At 47.0% G+C, this 22,193-nt stretch overlaps 1 protein-coding gene across 1 annotated transcript in view; it reads left to right on the plus strand.

The window, feature by feature from the left end:
• Positions 1–1,787: 1,787 nt before the first annotated feature.
• FGF12 (fibroblast growth factor 12) overlaps positions 1,788–22,193 on the plus strand; it is a gene marked incomplete at both ends in the record, with an annotated part of 103,665 nt that continues 83,259 nt past the window's right edge. Inside the window, one exon of the mRNA XM_080623045.1 lies at positions 1,788–1,986. Coding sequence (XP_080479171.1) covers positions 1,788–1,986 — 199 coding nt within the window. The remainder of the gene's footprint in view (positions 1,987–22,193) is intronic.

Raw genomic sequence — 22,193 nt, forward strand, 5'->3', positions numbered from 1 at the left:
TGGTGGGCTGCCGTGGGACCGCTCTGACGACAGCCTGCGCGACAGTGCCCACCACTGCAGTCGCCATGCAGGTTCCCCAGGCGGGGCACTGGCCCCGCGGCAGCGCAGCCCTTGGGGTGCTGGGGCTGTCGCCCTCTCTGTGCTTGCAGGGAAAGCCATGGAGACGATCGGCTGCTGAGGCCGGGTGCTCGGGCACCTACAGCAAAAGCCGACGAGGTGGACGGGTGGCTGCACAAGTGGCAGGCGGCTCCCCCGAGGGCCGGGCGGGGCTGCGGCGCGGGGGAAGCCCGGCTCCACTGCTCGGGGGCTGCCCTGCCCGGGCGGAGGGGCAGGGCCGCCGCGAAGCTGCAGTTGCCTCTCTCTGCCTGCGCGATTTTTCTCATCCAAACCTCGATCACGTAGGATTGCGTAGAGGAGGGCGAGCGGGAGCAGCTGCAATTCCCCCCGAGCCCAGCCCAGCCCGGCCCGGCCCGGTGGTTGCGGGGCTCCCCGCCACCTTGGCAGCAGCCCCGAGTGGCGTGGGAGTCCGGGGGGCTTCCCCGGCCCCTCCCCCTCCGCCTCCCGCTTCGCCTCGCTTGCCCCTCTCCTCCCCGGGCCGGGCCGGAGGATGCAGACTGGTAGCGGGCGCGGCTCGGCTCCTCCCGGCCCCGCCGCCGTCGGGTGGCACCGCGGAGCATCCTGAGCTCTGCACGGAGCAGCAGCAGCCGCACCCCCCCCGACCGCCCCCCCCGCTCTCCTCCCCTCCTTTCATCGCTCCTCCTGCCTCCGTCCCCGCCGCGGCAGCCGAGCCCGGGGCCGACCCGGGGCCGAGAGCTCCGCGGCCCTCCCGGCGGGCCGGACGATGTGGGTTGCTGCCGTCGGGGAGAGCCGCTGCCGGGGCAGAGGCGGAGAGCAGGGCTGGGAGAGCTTCGCCAACCATGGCGCTGTGAACCTGGGGCGCCGAGCTGCGGCGATGTGAGCCCGCACCCGCGGCCGGGGGACTCTTTTTTTTTTTTTAATTTTTTTTTTTTAATGTAATTTAATTACATACCTTCTTTTTTCTGTTTGTTTGCTGACCTGGTGCTTTTTCTCGTGGCTGCTTTTCTGCTTTTTCCTTCCCCTCCCGCCCTCTCTGAGAGCGGAGTGGGGAGGGGGGGAATAGAGGAAGAGGAGGAGTGCAAACAGAAATGCAGCGCGGCTCGCCCTGAGCCCGGCCGCGGGTGCGGAGCAGAGCCGCGTCCATGTGCGCGCAGTGCCGCGCCGCGCCTTGGAGCCACCGCGCTGGGGCCGGGGCCGGCCGCGGGCCGGTGGGACTCTGACTCACCCCACGGCTCCTCGCCGGAGGGCGACCGGCAGGAAGAAGCGCCGCCGCCTGCGCTCGGGCAGAGCGGCACCGCGCCGCAGGGACCGGCGGATCCTCCGCGAACCCCTTTCCTCACACCCTATCCTTTGGACACAGCTGCCGGCGGCGAACCATTACAAGTGGGACAGCAGCCTCCCGGATTTACAACCCGCGGGGCACTGCCAGCCCGGCCAGGGGTCTCGCCGACGGCCTCCCGCGCCAGGGTTTGCGCTCCCCGGGGACAGACCCATGGGCGGCGGGGTCCAACGCCCAGCCATGGTTGTTAGCCCGGGCGCCCTGCTCCGCCTGGCCGGCTGAGCCCTCCCCGGCGCAGGGACTCGGGGCCGCAGCGCGTTAAGCGGGGTGTCCCCGTCTCCCGTCCCCGCGGGGCGCGGCGGCGGCTCGGCCCCAGCGCCCGGGTGGCGCCCCCCGGTGCGGCGCGGCGCAGGGGGGCCCATGAGCGGCGATGGCAGCGGCTATCGCCAGCTCGTTGATCCGGCAGAAGCGGCAGGCGAGGGAGTCCAACAGCGACCGGGTGTCCGCCTCCAAGCGCCGCTCCAGCCCCAGCAAGGACGGACGCTCCCTCTGCGAGAGGCACGTCCTAGGGGTCTTCAGCAAAGTACGCTTCTGCAGCGGCAGGAAAAGGCCGGTGAGGAGGAGACCGGGTGAGTACGGCGGGTCGGGGCAGTGGGGACCCGCTTCGCGGGGTGGGGCAGCCCCGGACCTGCCGGGATGGCTGCCCCTGCCCTGGGCTCTCCCGGCACCGCTGAGTACCGTCTGGGAACCGGCTTGCTTTGCGCGCAACTTTTGCCTGGGTCCTGGTGGGTCTCCTGCCGCCGTTGGTGGGATGGGTGAGTACCCGCCTGCCGGCAGCATACGGCTACCGCTGTGAAGCGTGAGCTAAGCTGGTCCTCCGGCGGGAGAGACCCAGTAGCTTCGTCTGTGCTAGCTTAACCCAGAACTGTATTTTTCCACCTCCCTGTAGGTATGTTTCATAAACAGTCTCCTGTTATTTTCTGCATAGTGACAAGGAAATCGATAAACTGAGGAACAATTAGAATTGTGGTCATTTGATAACTAGATCCATCAAGTGCTACTTCACTAGCAGAGTTGCATAGGCAATTTCATTAGTTTAGAAGGCTACCTAGACAGCAGTTTGTACAGCTGTTTACACCTAATATTGAGCTTGCAAGGACCCAGAAATGCTTTTTTGGTAGTCTTCTCCCCCACCCCCCTTTTTTCCTTTATCTTTTTGTGCATGTATGTGCTCAGACTTGGTTCCTTGTAGAAAACTTCAGCTCTACTGTACGTGTTGCTCATATTTCCACAATGAAGTCCCAGCACCCACAGTTTCAGTTCTGAGCAGAGCTTTGTGTTCTCATCCATCCTTGGTAGGTGTGAGAACTCAGTACCTGGCAAGAACAGGCCTTCTGCGATTTCTCAGTGGAATTATTATTGACTTCTTCCTTTATCTTTTTACTGCAATAAATACCACTAAGGTAAGAAAACAGAGATTGCATTAAGAAGCTGCTGTGAACATGGGCTTTTCTCATGTGTGCTTTAGTATCAAGGTTAAAAAAGAGTGATATTCATTTACTCACCTCTTTGGGATGTACCATCAACCTGTGTAATCCTCTCATGTTTTCCATATACGTATTTTGTTTGTTCATTAGTCTTTTTGTGAAGCCCCTTCTCCATGCCTGAAGTCTGCCAGTCAGGACTCTACAGCAAGGCGTCAGAGCTAGCTGGTGGCTGCTTTTCTGGTCTGTAGATTGAGGTACAGGACCTGTACTCAAGTGAGGAACAAAAATAAATACGGGCAAAGCCTCTCACATGTAGAATGCCACTTGCTGTTGTCAACAAAGGGGAAAGAACAATTACTTTGTATTGCTGTCAGCACTCTTGATCCATAGGCTGTGGGGCAGGGACTATATTTAGCTAGCAAAATGCTTCAAGATTGACAATGCATGGGTTAGGCTGGAAAAAACAGACTAATGATCTGTTTTAAAGCAGTTACCAAAAGAGGATGCAAAATATCTGAAATGTATCATGACTTGAAATATTCAAAAGGAAAGGAATTGCCCCTTTTTTTCATTTTCTTAAGTTATGATAAGTACTAGCTTGCTGGACCACCCTAAATACTAGTTAAACTGTGAGCCCAATCTGAAAGATGGCTCTTGCTCCAGAAATGGGGTCATTTTGTCTCAGGGATCACTCTTCGTAGGATGATGAATGGAACCTGGGAGTCTCATTGATGAAATTCTTCCTTATTCCTCTTTCCTTCCCATCTCCATCTGCTATTGAGTGAGGTCCCTCAAGAGCTAAAGAAGGCTGAGAAATCTAAGCCTGTTAACTAGATTTCAAGATGCTTGCTCTCACTGAAGTCTGAGTGACTTTTACAGCAGGGTGTGGTTGGTGAGGCTTCTTGTTGGTCCTATCACAATGCACCCAGCTGCACAGATCCTATTCTGCTTCCTTTGGACTCACTAAATGCCTGTCAAGAATTGATGAATTTTAAGAATTCCCTCAACTTGCATGGACTTTCATGCTGAGGAAGGTGTTCAATAACTTACAGACCAGAGTGACTTAAAGAAGACTTTTTATTGACTTAGAAGAAGGATCAGTGCTACTCAGTGCTGTAAAAATAGAGCTGTTCAGTCTTTAGAACTGTCAGTCAATCATTTGTAACCAGTACTGTGTTCATTTTATGAAATTAAAGACATAGATGAATTAAGTTGCTTTGAAAAGAAGATCAAGTGTCCTTTCCTAGGCTATGGTCTGTGTTTGCTTTCATTCCCACTATGCATCTTTTAAATAGAGATTTATTTCACTGGTACATCTTATTCCTGGACTCAAGTGTGCTGCTCGGAAGGCAGCATGCTACTGACTTTGCTGCTACTCAGATTGTTTTTTTCAGGGAGTGTATTGTACCCAGATAAGTTTCACAATGCAGATGCTCTTCTGCAATATAGAGACCTGTAAAAATATAGAGACATAGAAAATGACATGCACATGAAATGAAACTGTTTTAAAGAAATGTGCATACATTGTGCAGTGACCCACAACCCCAAAGACTGTGTACTTAGTGGTATGCTGGCTCACTAGTTTGCAAGTCAGTGAAAGGAACTTGAGAAACAGCTATGTTCAAAAGGGGTACAATCCCATTTGGAAATGGTACGATGCTAGGGGAACTATCTTTGCCTTTTTAAACATGACCTTGTTTTATGGCAATGGCGAGAAACTGCAAAAATATTTCACATTTACAAGGTGATTTCACCTGTAGTACTCAACAAGCTCTACGAAACGGGGAGGATTTCTCCTGTTTTACAGAAGGTAAGACCAAGGCACAAAGCAGTTCACTGACACAGAGACCTAATTCCCCATGCTTGTTCCAGGATGTTGTGTTTCAGGGTGGAGGTGGCTTTTGATCATGCTGTGGCAACCGAACAGCAAAGCTGAGGAGTTTGGGGTACTTCCAGGAAGGTGAACAGGCTGGACCATCAGGCACGGCGTCTGTGAGGGCTGGTGGAACTTTTGTCTGAATGGAGCCACTGAACGGTGTTGTTACTTGGGAAAATCATATTTGAATTCAGGCAGCTTTGGGTCAGGCAGTGCCAGGCACTGTGTGGCGTTGTCTCCACCCCTTCAGGAATTGCTTTTGTAGGTGGGTTTCCAGCTCGGAATGTGGAGCTCAGTCTCAAACATGTTTTTTAGCCCAGAAAAAAAATCTGCCTTTCTCCTGCTCCCCCCAGACCCTTCACCCTTTCCCTCCCCCCCTGTTTGATACATATTTTGTGCTCCTCCATAGAAAGGATGCTTTTTCTTAAGGAGATCTAGAGGCTTCTTCTAAAATGAAGGAAATGGCTCACACAGAAAAAAAAAAGCAGTAACTTAAAACATGTTTTCCTTTTGCAGTATTTCTCATTTTGAATAATAAACGGAGATTATGAATTTAAAATATATGTATGTAGATATTTTTGCAGCAGCATAAGTAAAATACAAGAGCAACTTCAGCTGAAGGGCACAGAAGGACTTCATTCATTTGGAGATTGATGTAAAACATTTGAGAAGTCTGTCATCTCTGCAAGCTGTTAAATTCCCCAAGTTAAATCCTGAAGTCCTTTCTGATTTTATGCAGGGTGAAAATGATAATTGAAGCTAATGGTAAAAAGCACCTTTTCAGATCCCTGTTAAATTTGTCCTAGTCCTTGCCTGCTTTTATGGAGTTGTTCATCTCAGAACAGCTGTAATACATGCCTAACCTGTGGAATTTGCCCCTCTCCTTCTCCCTTCTCCCCACCTTGCTACACTGTCCTCATGCCAGCTACACTATCTCTGTGCATAGCTGCTGTCTGTAGTAGGATTCTGGCTGGATCCTAGCACTTCTCGATAGTATGTGTATGTTTGCCTATCTGGGTGTGCATCCAGCCAAGGTGGGGGGTGTGTGTGTCTGTCTCATCTTCTACCTGCTCTTCTGCAGAATATGGTGCTGTGTCCCATCTCTAAGGAGTGGCTGGAGGGAATGGAAATGGCTGGAAATCCTGGTATCACCTGGCCAGCAAGAACTCTTAGAAGTGCTAGCCGAGATGAGGGCATGTATGCCAAGTAGCTCACCAAACAAGAGCCTAGATAATGTCAGAGGGAAGGGGTGCAGCCTTGCGGACACATGTCCTTCTTGTTTTGGGCAGTCTGGCATCAGTGAGCTCTGCCATTGGTGTTTGTAACTGCCTTCTGCACCTGCCGGTGCTAATGAGCACCAGAATAACCAGGAGGGGGAAAAGGCTCCCTCCTGCTCATGACAGCTTGGCAGATGGGTTTCATTTTATCAAACTGATCCCCGGGGGTGGTATTGCACACGTTCGTGACTTGCAGATGTGGTGACTGTCACAGTGTGTGTCTATGCTTGGTTACTGGGGAGAGGGGGGGTGTCAGATAGCAACCCTGGGCTCTCTAAAATCTGGGGAAGAACTGCAGGGTCTCAGCTTTTTCCAAACCATGGAGAACTCAGCTACCAGTGTGTTTCACAACACAGCTTGCAGATGAGCACGTCAATCAGTAAGCCACTTTGTAGAGTTCTGGACTGGATATGATCGATGCCAAAAAAATCTGTGGAAGTCATCCAAGCTCCTAGAGGAATGGATGTCTTCCCTCCCCATGGTCTCAGGGGTAGCTGTGCTTGTGGGGGCAGTGCAAATTGTTAGCCAGCGGAGGAGGTTCACCATTATAGCAATACAAATGATTGATTCTTCCATCACCAGCCAAGTCAAAAAGTCAGGATGAAAAGAGGTTCATGAGTGATTATTTTTCCTCCATAAAGAAATCCATATAAACCAGTTTATCATTAACTGATATACCTGGTTTTTGGTGGGGAAAAATGGTACAATTTCATTTGGAAGATTCTTGTGTGTGCATTTTTCTTTAACTTTCAGGTATACTTCTAAATGAAATGTTGCATTGAAAAAAAAAACCCCAAAAGCTCCAGTTCCAAAAATACCAAATTGAAGACAAGATTTTCTTCCTTCCTTCCTTGCTTTGCTGAATTCAGCAAGAATTTAGAATAATTTTCCAGACCAGAACCAGATATTTTATATCTGCATAGTTTAACAGATAAGCTATCTATTACAAAAGAATTTCAGCAGCTTGACTTGGGCAGTGTGGAGAGCGGAGCTGCCATGGGAGCTGAAGAGATTGTAACAATCTCACTTCTGCGAGAGACAAGCATGATCATGAGTCTCACTGTGTTGAGGAGCAAGTGCAAACTCACTTGGGCTTACCTTCTTTCCTTCTTTCCCCTCCCCAGATGGGCACACCATGAAATGCCAGATAGCACAGTGGCCAGGTAGGCGTTTGTTCCATCCCTCTGGCATTTGTTCTGTTTGATCCATCCCTCTGAACAGTCATGTGCACATTATTTCTGGGAGTTTCCTACTCCCGCACAGTTGAAGCCAAGCTGTGATTTATTATTAAAATCAAAGCAAGAATTTTTACAAACAAAACATGTAAGAGATTGGCATCCCTTTCGTATTTGCAAGCTCTATGGCTTGGCAGAAGGTGACCAAGAATACAGAAGAGAATAGGTCAAGGAAAGCAGCTTCAAAGACCTAGCCTTTAAATAAACATATATTTCCATATGTTCCATGTACTGTCAAAGGACCCTTGCCATGGCTGCATTATTGCTTTGCCTTAATCTTGGAAGTCTCTTGTGAAGAGATCTGTACCAAAACTCATCAACTCTGTACCTGAGCTGCACACACTGCAGTCTGTCGGGGAACGGTACCTTTATACATTGTTCTCCTGTTCAGTAAATGGTTCATTTCTACTCCCTAGCTAACTTCATATTATTCGTAATAATACATTATCATGTCTAAGCTTAAAGCAACTACTACATCTGCAGTTTTACCTTTGCCCTATTCTGACATGTAGCAGAAACCTGAAATAACTTGTCCTTTACAGAGGCTAGTTTTACTTTTCATCTCTATTAAAAGCTACAGTAGAGCCACAGACACACTTTGTGCCCCTCAGGAAGCAAATGCTAATAGCAAGGGCTCCTGGAATACATGATTTTTAAAGCAGGGTTAATGCTTTGAGGGGAGTCAATGTGGACACTGAATTCTGCTGCATGGTAGCAGGACTGTAGGCCTACAGCGTCCTGACAGTACTGTCTCTGAAAATAGCAGCTGCAACATATTTTTAAGTGGTAAACCAGAAGGCAGATTTCTAGAGAGCTGTGGAACGCGACTGTTCAAGCAGACCACTCTGGCTGTTCCAGCCCCCACGCTGCCATGCTGCAGCATAGGCAAATAACTGTGTGCTTGTTCCAAGCACTGATTTGGTGCACTCTGAAACGCTGATGGAGCTTACATGGCTGCTGAGAAAATTCAGGTGGATATGCGCTGACACCTGTAAGACACCTCTGCTGTCCTGTGCTCATTCTGGGATGTCCTAGCTAAAGGTGACAGAGGGACAAAGCCATGACCTGAAGGCAGGTTGGTGGCCTGAGTCCTTCTCGTTCTCAAGTTTGAGGTGATGGCTGGTTCCATGCAGCAGCTCTGAGCATTTCTTCTCTCTGCCTTTTCCCAATGGAATGGGGCTGGGCTGCAAGATGAGGGTTAATGCTGGAAACAGCATCATTACTGAATGGGGCTGTGCAGCTCTGTTCCTGCATCTGCTTTGTGGCTCTGGGTTTGTCCCTTTCTCCCAGTATCATGGGGAGATGACTGCGCCACTGTGCCTGGGGTCCCACTAAGGAGATGCTGTATTGGGCTGTGCTGCTTCTGGCAGAGCTCTAAGTTTGAAGGAGTATTGAGCTCTTGTGGAGACCCTGGCTTGGGTCAGGGCAAGGGTGGAGGTAGCAATAGCAGTTCCTCTCTCTTCTCAGCCATGTGCATCTGTTGTACCTGAAGTTGTATGTGGGAAGAAGGTTGGATTTAGTTCAAGGGACACCTTCTTCAGAGTGACTTGCATTGGTGCCCCCTTCTCCTTCAGTGTTACGGAGCACAAGGATGAGCTCTAGTTTGGATGGTGCTTGGCACTATCATGTTCCCAAAGAGAAACGCTCAGCTAGGAACCTGTGGCCCTTCTCCAGCCAGAAGATGGACAGCCATGGTGAAAGGAGGGGAGTGGTTATGCTGCTGCCTGCCTGCGCTCCCCATCCTTCTTTCTGGGGCCTTTACAGTGTGACAGTTCATGTTTGGAGTGCTTGACTCCACTGACAGATGTCAAAAAAGGGGAGACGTGAAGTGGCTGGTTGCCTCCAGTGGTGGGGACTAGATCTGAAGATGAAGATCCAGGGCTAGATACATCTGCTACAGTGGTGGAGAGCACAGAGCTTCTCCCTTATCCCACAGCATCATCCATGGAGCATATTGTGCAGAGCTTTCTCCCTGTGGCACTCCTGTCTCACCTTTGCTCCAGCAGTGTGCTCTGTTAAGGGAATGTGTTATATCCAGTGGACAGTTACATGCTGTGAACTGGCAAAATATTCACAGAGAGGCAATATAATTCCATTACTTGTTCCTCTTTCCCAGCTGAAAACTGATTGTGGTCATAATACAGATAATTCCCCACGCCCAAAATATTATTTTCTTGAAATATTTAAGCAGTTTGGATTGAAATGAAAGAAGAAAAGAGCAATGTCTTGGGGTTAATGCTTACTTGATATTTGATTGATATTTTGATCAATAATAGATCAATATTATATCAATAATATGTATTATATTGATAATACATCACTAAATTTCTATTTAATGCTTACTTAATTGATATTTATCTAGTACAGCATAGTTTGCAGTCCCTTCCCCTTGCTGGCTGCACAGATAGTTTTTTTGCTTAGCAGTTGCCACTCATATTGCCCAAACTACCAAATATATACATTTCCTTCATTCTCCAAAGCAAAACTGTTTGCAAAAGGTCAGGCATTATGGGACTGCTGTAAGTGAAGTCAGGCTTCAAACAGCCAGTCCACATCTTCCAGAAAATTGAAAAGCAGTAGAAATTAGCAAAAAGTGGTTTTGGCTTCCAGGAACTGGCTTGCAGTTGGGAAGCACACTGTGGTTGCTGAAGGATGCTCCCCAGGGACTTGTGAGCCGCTGGGCTGCAGGAAGTGCAGGGATCACACATTAGCAGGTGAGGGGCTTAGACCATCCATCTGCTCCTGAGCCTGTCCTTTCCCTGGCACAGCTCTTGTAATTGGATCCAGGTTTGAATTGCTGGCTGCCTGTAACCTCCTTCTCAGTTATCGATCTGCAGACGTTTGTGTGGGCATCTTTTTGTGACCGACATCCTGCTCTTGTGGGGATTTTCTGTGATGGTGGCTGAAAGAGTTGGCAGAGCGTGCAATATAACCACCAGTTCTCTGCTGGCTTTTTATAGTTTGGTTTTACGCTCTTCAGAACGGGGTGTGCCTGCTGGCTGATACACGACATCGTTACTTAAATTTATAAACATTTGTTTTGGGTTTTATTTCATTTCCTTCTATGCTACTCCTATCTTCTCCGCTTCCTGAAACATTCCTTCTATTATTTTTCTTTCTGTTTCATCAAAAGCACAGCTCTACTTTCCATTAAATAAATTTTAGTTTGTAAAGGAAGAGCCCGATAGCGGCTCCTGAATGATTAGAAACCATGTTTGAGAGCTCCTTTGCCCTGAGCCCTCAGGCAGTGAGTGGCTCTCGGGCAGCTGGAGGAGCCAGAGCTGTGTTTGGAGCCCTGTTAGAGGGGCAGATTTTCCATTTTTGCTCCATCTGCACTGTGTCATCCTCAGCGTCCGCAACCCGAGGGATGGAGCTTGCTGCTTGCAGCTCTCTCCCGGAACAGCAGTGGTGTGGCTGGTAAACCTGCCTGACTTGCTGGAGTCCTCAAGGCCACCTGACATCGGGAATGAAGTGTTTGTAGTGAGACAAGAACCATGAAACACCATCCTTACTTACAACAGAGCTTTAGATGGAATGAGGCAGGTGATGGCTTTCTCACACTGCAAGTGTTTTCATTAGGTTGAAGGAAACTTCTGGCTCAAATGGAAAACTAAAATTATTCTGAAGGTAAAAAAGGTGTGTTTTCACAAAGCAAAAGGAAAGAAGAAGGAACTTTTGAGTCACATGGTGGGGTTGTGGCCATTTTTAGCATGAACTTGCTCTTTGAAGTGTAATGTTTCTTCAAGCCAGAGTGGCCCAAGCAGCACATTTTATTTATGCATTTGGGTGTTGTGTAAGATTTGTTGAACTTCAGTAATGTAATTTTGGTCAAAAAATGCTTGCAAACTGCAGCAGGAGTGCTTAAGCTACAGTAGTACAGTAAGCAAAAAAAAAAAATATTACAATACAACCTGTCTGATTCAGGCTTTATTTTTTCCACATCACAGTCTCATTACCTGTTAAATAAAGAAGTCTCTCATGTCTCATCCCTTTGGAAAATGCTGTGGGAGTGCATGAGGAATGCCATAACAAAAAGGGACGTTGTTGCCTGGTGTTATTGAACATTTTCAGAGGGATGATGGGACCCAAATTTTATTCTGAGTTGCCTTTCAGTGATTACCCAGGGCTCTTCTATGAGCTGGTGTTGGTAGGACCAGGTACCCTCCCCAAGACTGATAGCATCCTACATGATTAATTTCTGCTCACTGCTTGTTGATAGCATGTTCTGTCCATTTTCTATTTTAATGAATTTACTTTTCTGGCCATGCAGAGAGGGTGGAAGATTGATGTAGTTGTTTCTGTGTCATGTTTTGCTTTGTGTGAGGGACTTCTCAGTGTTTCTGCAGTATTTCAGGCCTCTTGAATTGATGGGGAAAGTGGAGAGATTTAGCATCTGAGAACAGCACAAATCACAGTGCTGTGGCAGGTGTGATCAGCAGGGATGGCGTCTGCTCTTTTCGTGTGATGACTATTAGTGATCTGGTGTTTTGTGTGGGGCACTTCAAGGTGAGGAGAGCTGAGGACTCTGTCATGGAGCCCTTGAAAAACTTGGGGTGCAGAAGTGTAATAACAAAGTTGTGGCCACTTAGCAGCAAGACTGAGAAGACCCCTGAGGTTGACTAGTCCAACCATAGCCCTGCACTCTCACCAGATGTACATTCCCCAGACAGATGTTTTTTTAACCTGTTTTTTTTATATCCTCTCATGGAGCAAATTCTAGATAGAAAGAATTTCCTGATATCCTGAATCTTTGTAAGAAACCAGGAAAAAATCTGCTTAATTGACAGTAAAGAAGTTTCATGTTGCACATTGGAATCAACAAAAGAAAACACAGCCTTTCTAACTGTACAAGCATCAAAGTGCTGCCACAAGATTGCCCAGGATTTCTGATCCATCAAAAAAGTCCTTAGGATGTGTGGCCCTGTAAGAAACCCTCTCCCGCTCCATCCCTGTTTGTAGGATGAGAGGTGCTGCAAGTATGGGGAGAGGACAGAGGTATTTTTCTGTTTCTCACTCCTGCCAGCTCCAGGCAGCAGAGCTTAGCAAATGGCAGCTCCAGGCATCATCCTCCAAGCCTGCCTTTCCACCTTGGGGGTAGCAAAGATGTGGCCCCTTCTTTGCTGGTGTGAATTTTGGACTCAGTCATCCCTCAACCCAAAAGCTCTGCAGTGTGGTGATACCTGTTTGCTAAATCTTCATGCAGCACTTGAGTTCTCACTGCTGGCACGGGGAAAGTCTGGGTTTTACTTCTGATGTTTCCCTTTTGTCCAGCCCATGGGGACCAGGGAGAAGCCCCCATAAAGGGACACACACTCGGATGGTTCATGGAATCATGTCTGCACCCAGATGAAATGCGCTCTGTGATTGTGGGCTTACACATAATATTTATGCTATCCTCTGTTTCGCTCTGGGTGAATATGCTGTAATTTTGGCTAATTACACAATATGTCAGGAATAATTGCAGGGTGTTCCTCAAAATAAATAATATATCTGCTACCCATACTTATGAACATGTGTTAACCTTCATCAGCCAAGGCATTGACTGCTGGAAAGTGACAGTTTAGGAGCTGTAGCTACAGCTTCTTTTCCGTTAAACTTCTCACATTTTTTAATTCCCTTACCTGAAAAAGCTCACCCTGCATAAATTCTGGAAAAGCCCTACATCTCTTCTTCATACTTTCCATTCCTGTCAGGCTTTGGTTTTCTCCTCATTCGAGCTCAAGTCAATACTGGTGTAGAAGATTGCTCTTTAAAGGGAAATGTTTTGAAATTTTGACTGCTGGTAAAACACACTGGATCAACAGAGCAATACAGACCATGTCCTGGGGGAGGCAAAGACAAACCCAGGAGTGTAGCTGGATGAAGAATTGATTTTTTTAGTTCTATGGTCAAATAAAAGAAGTTTCTGGGAAGGAGGGGATTCAGATCCAATGCAATATTTCATTCTACTTAAAATGAAGCTTTGTCTTTCATCTCCAAGTCTTTTAACATCATTTCCAAACAAAGCATTGTCTCGAAAGAAAAAAACCCAAACTTGTCCTCTTTTCAGATGTCCTTTTTTTCCCTGTTAAAGAGATGGAGTTTGTGTATAGCTTCAGATGCTCTTACCTTGATTTTTTTAGCAAAATATTCAGCTAGACAATATCACCTGGAGGTATTCAGCAGTCCCCTGCCAAGATACTTGGTGTCAGTTAGCTCATCCCATTTTTTTCACTTGCAGTGGTTTTTGGGGACCTCTTTTGTCCCTGCAGTGCTGGAAATGGCTGTCTTGTCCTTAGCTTGTGGGCAGAGTGGGAAGCTCATGTGTCATGTATGCTATTTGGCATTTGCCTTCTAGGAAAACTCATCCAAGACTTTGGACCTTTTTATCCTTGAGTCCTGGACTTTAGGTGGCTGTCGCATGGGATCCGGAGCTTGGATAGTGAGTGATCTGAAGGATGACTTCTCTAAATCCTAACATCCATTGGCTTCTTGGAAAAGGGTGGTCTGGGAGAGACATATAGCAGTGGTCCCATGTTGCACCCCACTTTCAATGCTTTTTATGACTCCTTTCTCTGCCTGTTACCTCGGACTTGTAATAGCATCTGTGTAAAACTGATTCCCTGGATATGACAGGGCCTGCATAAATGCCAGTGCTCTGCAACCATATCTTTTCCACCTACTCAGCGAGTGAGAAATAAGACTTCCCTGGAGGGACTCATCTTTGTGAAAGCAAAGCAGGTGTAGTGCAGAGCTTTGCACAAGTCTGCTCCTTGGTAGAGCGTGCAGGCAGGCAGTCTTGCTCAGGGCTGGAGGGCTAATTACTATTCCTCCTTGCAGGCATCAGCACAGGAAAGGAAATCACTCCTCTGAATGCTCTTTTTTCTTACAAGGTGCCATTCTGCTCTAGTGACTCAATGACGGTGACAGGAGGCAATTGCTTTGATAGGTACTGTCATTGGCTTGAGCCCGTCATCCGTCCGAGCTAAGGAAATGTCATTTTGGAAGCTTGTCCTTCAAACACAGAGGCCATCCCTGTCAGCACAGCCTGCTATTTCATGTAATGCATCCTGAAAGCACCAGTTGTCTTTCTGTAGTTATTAGCTCTGGGTGGAGATGCACACTTGAGATAAGTAAATGTGCAAGTGTGCCTTGCAGCCCCATTGTCCCAGAGTAATTTTCTTCTCAAAAGAAATTCCCTGTAGTTGGAGGGTGACACTAACCCTGTAATCACATTGAACTGGAGATGGGCATTGCCTTCATTCTGCATCATTCGTAAAGGAGCTGGGATCAGCTGTTTGGTGCCGCCAGAGTCACAAACATTGGCAATAAATCTTAGTGTCAGTCAGTCTGTTTACATCTCTCCATCCTACTCACAGGCTGGGTGATGTGCCCGTGTAGCTGAATGGCTGTATCTAAACAGAAGGGGCTTGTGGCAGCTTTGCGTGGTGGGGCTGGATGCCTGGCTTTGCTACAGAGCCCCTGCTAATGCTTGAGCAACTGCTGTTGCCCACAGTGATGTGACTTCTGTGCAAGCAGCCTGAGGAGGCATCCAAATGCAAATGCCCACCTACACTGTTCACCTCCCTCTGCTCTGCAGCTCATTTGTCCTCTCCCTGCCTGTTATTCAGGATGCTACAGGCAGCATTGCCCAGTCCTTCCAGGCCACCTGCTTGTAGGCTTCCTTGAGCAGAGTGTGTCCTTCTTCTCTGAACACTTTTGCTGAGTTAAGCCACAGAAGCCATGGAAAACATTTTGTGCAGTTGAGAAACGTTCTAGTTGCCTCCACCTGTGTACTTTTCTGCACTCAGTGACTCCCACGGGAGCTGCAAATGCTCAGCACTTTGCAGCAGGATTTCCTATCTCTGCACCCTAGTGACACAGTTGGAGTGTCCTCCAGGATCCCTGTGCGTGGCTAAGGAGGTTTCCACCTGCTTCGTGCACAGCTCACTACATAGTCACCTGCGTGCAGTGTCTGCTAAAGGTTCACACTCTGCTGTGGTCACAGCTTGGAAGAGTTTGGCAAGGTGTTCTGCCAGAGGAAATGCACCCCTAGACTTCAAGGACAGCAGCTTCTGGTACAGTTGCAAGTGCTGTTATTCCTGAGCTTCCCAGTTCAGGTAGATTCAGTGAATCATTGTAGTGAGTTGAGCTATTCAACTTATGCCGACAGTGATGCATTTAATTGAAGACAGCTGCCTACTTCATCTTAACTCCAAACACCCTGGAGAACTTAGTAGCTCCTGTCTGGAAAAAAATCTCAACATTTTTCTCCCTCAGCAATTCACCTTCTCTTTATCCCTGAGTTCTGTGCTGATGCCTGTCACCCTGGTAATATGCATGGAGCTCACTGATGCTTTTTTGTGCCGAGTTAATACAAGCCTTCATTAATACTGTACTTCTGAAGGAGGGATTTAGGTGCCCTTCTCTGTCTGCATGTATTTGCGGTATTTGGCTTAGAGAGTATTCTGGAACCCATCCTTTTCAGGGGAGGGGAACTGCAGTTTTTGCAGTGGCACTTTAAATGTGGAGTTAATCTAAGTAAATTAGGAGCAGTTTATGCTCTGACTTGAATGCTGGATTTGGTGTGTTAAGGGTTTGAGTCCTGGTTGACTGAGTCATAAATCAACATCCCATTATGACAGCTGCATCCTGAATGGGGGAAAATAAGAATAATGGAATGTGTAAATTCCAGGCTAAAATGTTTAATTGCAATAAATAAATGTTTAAAGAACATTAAGGTGAAATAGGCTCCTGAGATATATTACAGTTCCTGTGTTTCCCATCACATCCTCAGCAGAACTGTTGCACAGGCACAGAAGAGAATCTGCAGTATTCAGCAGAAGAGAATTCAGCCATGGTTCAGATCAGGGCTGGAAATGCTCTCTCTCTTTGCCAGTCCTATGTCCTTAGCAGGTACCAGAGGGACTGTTTCAGCAGCCTAGCACTGGCATCTCTGACAGACTTGCTGTGCTAAGACCATTCAGAGGCTTTGAGTCAGAACGTGTCCTGCTGCAGAAAAAGAAAGCAAATAAATGGGCAAGTCTCCTGTCGAAATCACACAGTAGGTACCTTCCTTCTGCCTTGTTGCAGGTTGCTGAATGTAAAATGGCTGCTTGCCATCTGAGCTAGCAGAGTCCTCTGTGTTTGACAGCTCATCATTCAGAGAACAGTAGTCCCAAGGGCTTGAGAGTTTATGCTATAACCAACACAGAGTACTGCTGGCACCCAACACAGTAACTTCTGAAGTGGATTTAAAAGCAGTTCTGCACCAGCAACCTCAAGTGGAGGCCTACCTGCCAACCAGAGCATTGCTATGAGTTGCAAGAATCCTTGGAGCCAGTGGCTTAAATCCTGGAAAGGTCACTAAGCCCTTCATCTTTTGTAGAGATCAGTGAAAAGCAGCCCTTCTGAGATCCCTACCATTGACTCAGAGGGTTCAGATTAAAGTGATTTCTGTAAGTAGGGTCTCAATGAATCCATTTAGATTTCCCAGCCCAAGGCAAAGTGGGGTCTGGATTGCTGCAGCCTCAGGTCATTGTATTGTCATAAGAGGTGTTCTGTTAACTGCAAAAAATGAGGCTGTGGCAGACTGCCCTTCCATGATGGAGTCTTTGTTGGAAATCAGTCCTGTGCCCGATTCCTTAGTCCTCCAGAGCTCAGGGTTTGGACTGAACTGAGCTACACTATGATGCTTGATAGAGCATAGGGTTCCTCACCCATGGGTTTATGCTGCTGCGCATGACCTGATCATGTTTGTGCTCCTGCTTTGCTGATGGGAATAGGCAAGAGTTAGTGTCCTCAGTGGGGCTTTGCTAAATGCAGCATTGGTGCATAGCCTCATAGCTCCTCTTTGTGTTAAGGGGAATTACTCTGCTTGCATGTTCTCCATTTTCCGGTTAATGAGGTGAGCAGAACTAAAAGAAAAGGCCACTAAAGAGCCAGTGATATTTCTGATAAGAAGCATTTTGGCCAGTGTCCCTGCCAGAGATCTTGCTTTTTTTCCTATAGCACACAGCAGATACCTTCAGCAATATCTGCAGTTTGAGGGTGAGAGATATGACTCTGCAGAGTAACTGATTTGGACATGATCCCCTGGCCTTCTGGAGATCAAACAAGGTATATGTGAGTACCCAGCAACTATCATGTCCTTGACAAGCCCCAGGGGAATGAAAATTGTCATATAGCTGTACAATAAGGAAGGAAACACAGCAGCTGATGTGAGCTAAGATGACTTTAAGGCTTAGCAGCAGGATAGCTGAAATGAATAATGGCAGTATCACATTACCATTTAAGTAGAGACAAGGAGATTAGCAATCAGATCATGATTTAGTTAGCCTCAGCTGTGTCAAAGGGCATAGAAAGTTAAAAGCAGGGCAGGCAGAGCTAGTGAGTTTGGCTTGTGGAAAAGGGAATAAACAGGATGTCTTTCAGGGGATATGTAGTGAGTTGGTCACTAGATGACTGCTGTGAGAAGAGTTATCAGCTCAGAATCATGTCTTCACCCTAGGGAAAGCTAGACTGCTAGATGCTACAGACCAAGAACACAACTGTGGTTTAGCTTTTGCTCCTTTATTCTTATTGCTCTGTTCTGCCCTGTGGCTGTGTCCAGTGGGAATGCTTCCTGGGCATCATGATCTTCTGTGTTTTCTGGAAGCCCCACATTTGAAGGATTTGTGCTCACTGCACCTGCATAACGATTAGGTCCATTGAGCTTTTTCTTTAGCATTTTGCCAAACCTGAGCAGCTATATAAGGGCAACCAGAACAGGCTATTCAAAGTAAGCATCCTAAAGTAGCCAGTAATTGTGTATAAAATGAGGGTAAAAATATCCCTTTGCATATTGCATGGAAATCCTAATAGCATGGAATCTGCGCTGGGAATACATTCTGTGTGGAAATCTTTTGTGTTTAGCCTGTACTTTGGGATCAAGGCAGTTACAACTTCTTTCTTAAATCTGTTCTGAAGTACTTGATTTTGTGTTTAGGGAGACACTAAGTTGGTACTGAGGTCTTGTCCGCATCAGCTCTATTTCTGCTGGGAAAGCTGCTCCTACAGCAAAATAGAAGAGTGTATGGAGCAGCCTGGGTGGGGGGAATAGGTTTATCCTGAGTATCACTCCTTTAAAAGCAAGGGAATCTGAGTTTCCCTTGCTACACAAGAAGGAGGTTAGAGAAAGAAAAGCTTGTTTGTGCTTCTATCTCTTATTGATTATAGCCTGAAGCAGGATTGAGGGAACTTCAGACAAATAAAAATACCATATCAAGGTTGTGGGGTTTTAATCTCCCACCCAGTGCTTCAATAAGCACTGGGAATCTTGCCTGCTGGGGAGGGTTGTCCTCTTTCACTTTTAATTGCAAAACTGTGAGAAGTTCTCAGTTTATTTTTTTTGCCTTTATGCCTTCTGTTCTGGCTTATGGGAGTGTTCCACCATCCTTATTTGACAAGGAGACCTACTGTTTTTGAGATTTTTCTATGAACTGAGTTTTTCAACATGATTGCTACAGCGTGATGGATAGCAATGCTGGAAGACTGTGATAAAATTGCTCTGTAAGTGGAAAGAAGTCATGTTAAAATACATGATATGACAAAAGTAGGGAGTCTCTTAAAAGTCATGTGCAGAGTTTTGCTTCTGGGGTAGCAGGAAAACTCCTGTTCTGTGATTATATGCTTCCCTCTTCAGGTAATAACTCCGTAGTGAAGTCTGGGGAGAAAGATGGGTAAAACCTTCATTCTTCTTAAAAGCTGCCTTCACTTAAAATTTTGTCTGTAGGCCTCCCAGCCACACTGCTTGCACAGCTACAGGCTGGGCAAAGAAGAGATTCAGAGCAGCCCTGCAGAGAAGGACTTGGGGGTGTTGGTCGATGAGAAAATGAACATGAGCCGGCTTCAGTGTGCGCTCGCAGCCCAGAAAGCCAACCGTATCCTGGGCTGCATCAAAAGGAGCGTGACCAGCAGGTCGAAGGAGGTGATCCTGCCCCTCTACTCTGCTCTCGTGAGACCTCACTTGCAGTATTGTGTGCAGTTCTGGTGTCCTCAACATAAAAAAGGGCATGGAACTGTTGGAACAAGTCCAGAGGAGGGCCACGAGGATGATCAGGGGACTGGAGCACCTTCCGTATGGAGACAGGCTGAGAAAGTTGGGGCTGTTCAGCCTGGAGAAGAGAAGGCTGCGTGGAGACCTCAGAGCAGCCTTCCAGTATCTGAAGGGGGCCTACAAGGATGCTGGGGATGGACTATTCATCAGGGACTGTAGTGACAGGACAAGGGGTAATGGGTTCAAACTTAAACAGGAGAAGTTTAGATTGGATACAAGGAAGAAATTCTTTACTGAGAGGGTGGTGAGGCACTGGAATGGGTTGCCCAGGGAGGTTGTGAATGCTCCATCCTTGGCGGTGTTCAAGGCCAGGTTGGATGAGGCCTTGGGTGACATGGTTTAATGTGGGGTGTCCCTGCCCATGGCAGGGGGGTTGGAACTAGATGATCTGAAGGTCCTTTCCAACCCTAACTATTCTATGATTCTATGATTCTAGGAATAACACACTGCAATATCCCACTCTATGCCCAGACATGAGACAGGAGGTTCCCTGGTGGGAAGCAGCTACTCTGCCAGCTGTTGTAGCATAGCTGTTTATGTTTGAGCTGGTCCCTTTGCAGTCAATGGGGAGATGCATGTGGATTTAGGATCCTATGGGTCTGGCCTGGCTGTTGATTTTTGAGATGGAAAGAGAGCCAAATTCAGGTGTAGACATGGCTGTACTAGATGCGACAAATCACCCATTGCCAGATACCTCTCTAACCATCCTTGGGCTGTTCTCTGTGCTAGAAAGGAGAACTTGATGCCTGCTCTGCATGTATCTATGCTGCTTTTGCATTTAGTTCAGGCAGATACTCAGAGGTGCAGATACCCACCAGCTCTTCTCTCCCATTGAAAGAGACAAAAGGAAATGCAGAAACGGGGGAAGGAGAAATCTGTATGTCTCCAAAGTGATTTCTGACCCTTTGGTGTCTGGAAAAGATGTTTGGTTGGCGGTGCTGCAGGGTATTCTAAATGAGCCAGGATAGCAGGGATGCTCCTGCAGAAGAGGTGTGAGGAGAGACAGGAACACTGCTGCTGTCAGACTGTTAGGGCCAGGAGGAACATGAGAGCTCTGCGCTTCACTTGCTTGGAGTTTGAATTTGGGTGTGAGCCTCAAACTTCAGCAAAACCAGGTCAGGTCAAGAAAAAAAAGCACATGTAAGATAAGATTCCTACTCCAATCTAGGTAGGCATTAGGAAAGCTTAGGATCATGAACAGTGCAGTCATTAAGGCTTGAATTGTACCTGACTGTGTGTCTATGTCAGATCAGTAACAAAAAGGGACCTTGGGGCTTTATCCTGTGTTTTACTATGGTGACACTTTGACTTCTGGTGCATTGGTGTTTACATCTAACAAAGGTTCAGAGTGACCTCAAGGGATCTCGTGTGCTATTCTGATAAACTTGGTAGGCTATTTAGTAAAAGTGGGAGAGGTTTTCATGTTGTTCCAAAATGTTTTGCATGATCAAAGTATAGTTTGCACCCCAAAGTAGGAGGGAAGGACCTTCTATCCTGTAGCTAAATCAGAAATTTCCCAAGAAAGGGGACAAGTTCAGGGTTGTTTTATATGTCCGTTCCTCTTATCCTTGAGATGTTTTAGACAAGATCTCCTGCCCTTCCTCAGCACACAGAAAGCCTCAGGCTGCAGGAGCATCTTCTAAATCTCTCCTGCTGGGAGCTTTTCCATTTTTGCAAAGTACTTAAGCATTAAAATTTAACTAGAAATTAAAACAAGGCTAAGACTCATTCAAGGGACTGAAAGCGTATGTCCATTGTATCAGAGAGTGCCTATTAGTGCCTTCACCATTGTGCTATTAGATAAAAGAGAGGAAGGGTACAGGCTTGAGGAGGGTGGTGCAGTCATCTGTACCTGAGAATACAGCTTTTCCTTTCCTCTAGCTTTAATATGCGTGTTAGAAAAGCAAGTTAAATCAAGCTTCTGTGTTCAACAAAATAGAAATTCATTTTGTTAAGAAGAAAGCAAAACACTTGACTCAAACTAAGTCTCAGTTTGACATCTGGCTTGAATGACATTGGCTTTTAGTAGATGACCAGTACAATTGTATTTATTTTACTGTCCCAGAATTGTCTTGCTGGGAGAAAGCCTGCCTGCAGTCTATAACATTCTCATTGCTATGAAATCACTGTTCTGAGGCAGTGTAGAAACCAGCTGATCCCGATTTATTCAGTGGAGTTTGTAGCTGTGAAATAACACCTGACTCTCCCCGAGCTGGTGGAGGGGTTGCTGAAGCTGAAATTCTTTGCACCTGCAGCCTGTCTGCATCCAAGGTCCCTGCCTGCTGCGGGAAGGGTGTTGCCTGTGCAGAAGCGCTGGCTGAGAGTGCCAGCTTCAAGTGGAAGTTGTGCAGCCCAGTGCAAAATCGTTAGAGACGGGGGCTCCTAGTGGAAACACTTAACACACAACGTGACTAGTTATGTAATGACCATGGCTTATTAAACAGCCTCACTGGAGGCATGAAAGACAGGAGGCTGACAGGATTTTTGGTATGCTACACTGGATTTTTTCCTGTCCATTGAGCCAGCAATAACTGGGTCTTATTTATTTACTTTTGGTGGGTGGTCACATAAAACTACAAGCTCCCATCACACAAGGAAGATCTCTGCCATCCTTGCTAGTGTATCTGTTTACACGTAGCCAGCTGGCTTGCTTTCCAGGAGCAATGCCTGTGACAAAGACTTGCATGATTAAAATTGAATTTATTTTTGTAATACAAAAATGATTTTTTTTTTTGTTTGTTATGCTGCAGACCTCTGTCACATGAAGTTGAGATTGTTTCTGCCTTTTTAGTGTTTTCCTTTTCCTCTTCAACACAGGTATAAAATGTTGCAGAGGCAATAGGTAAGCCCCAAGCCAGTCCGTTGCTGGCTCATGGTGTAGAGGG

This window comes from Psittacula echo (assembly GCF_963264785.1).
Source record: "Psittacula echo genome assembly, chromosome: 7".
Taxonomy (NCBI): Eukaryota; Metazoa; Chordata; class Aves; order Psittaciformes; family Psittacidae; genus Psittacula; species Psittacula echo.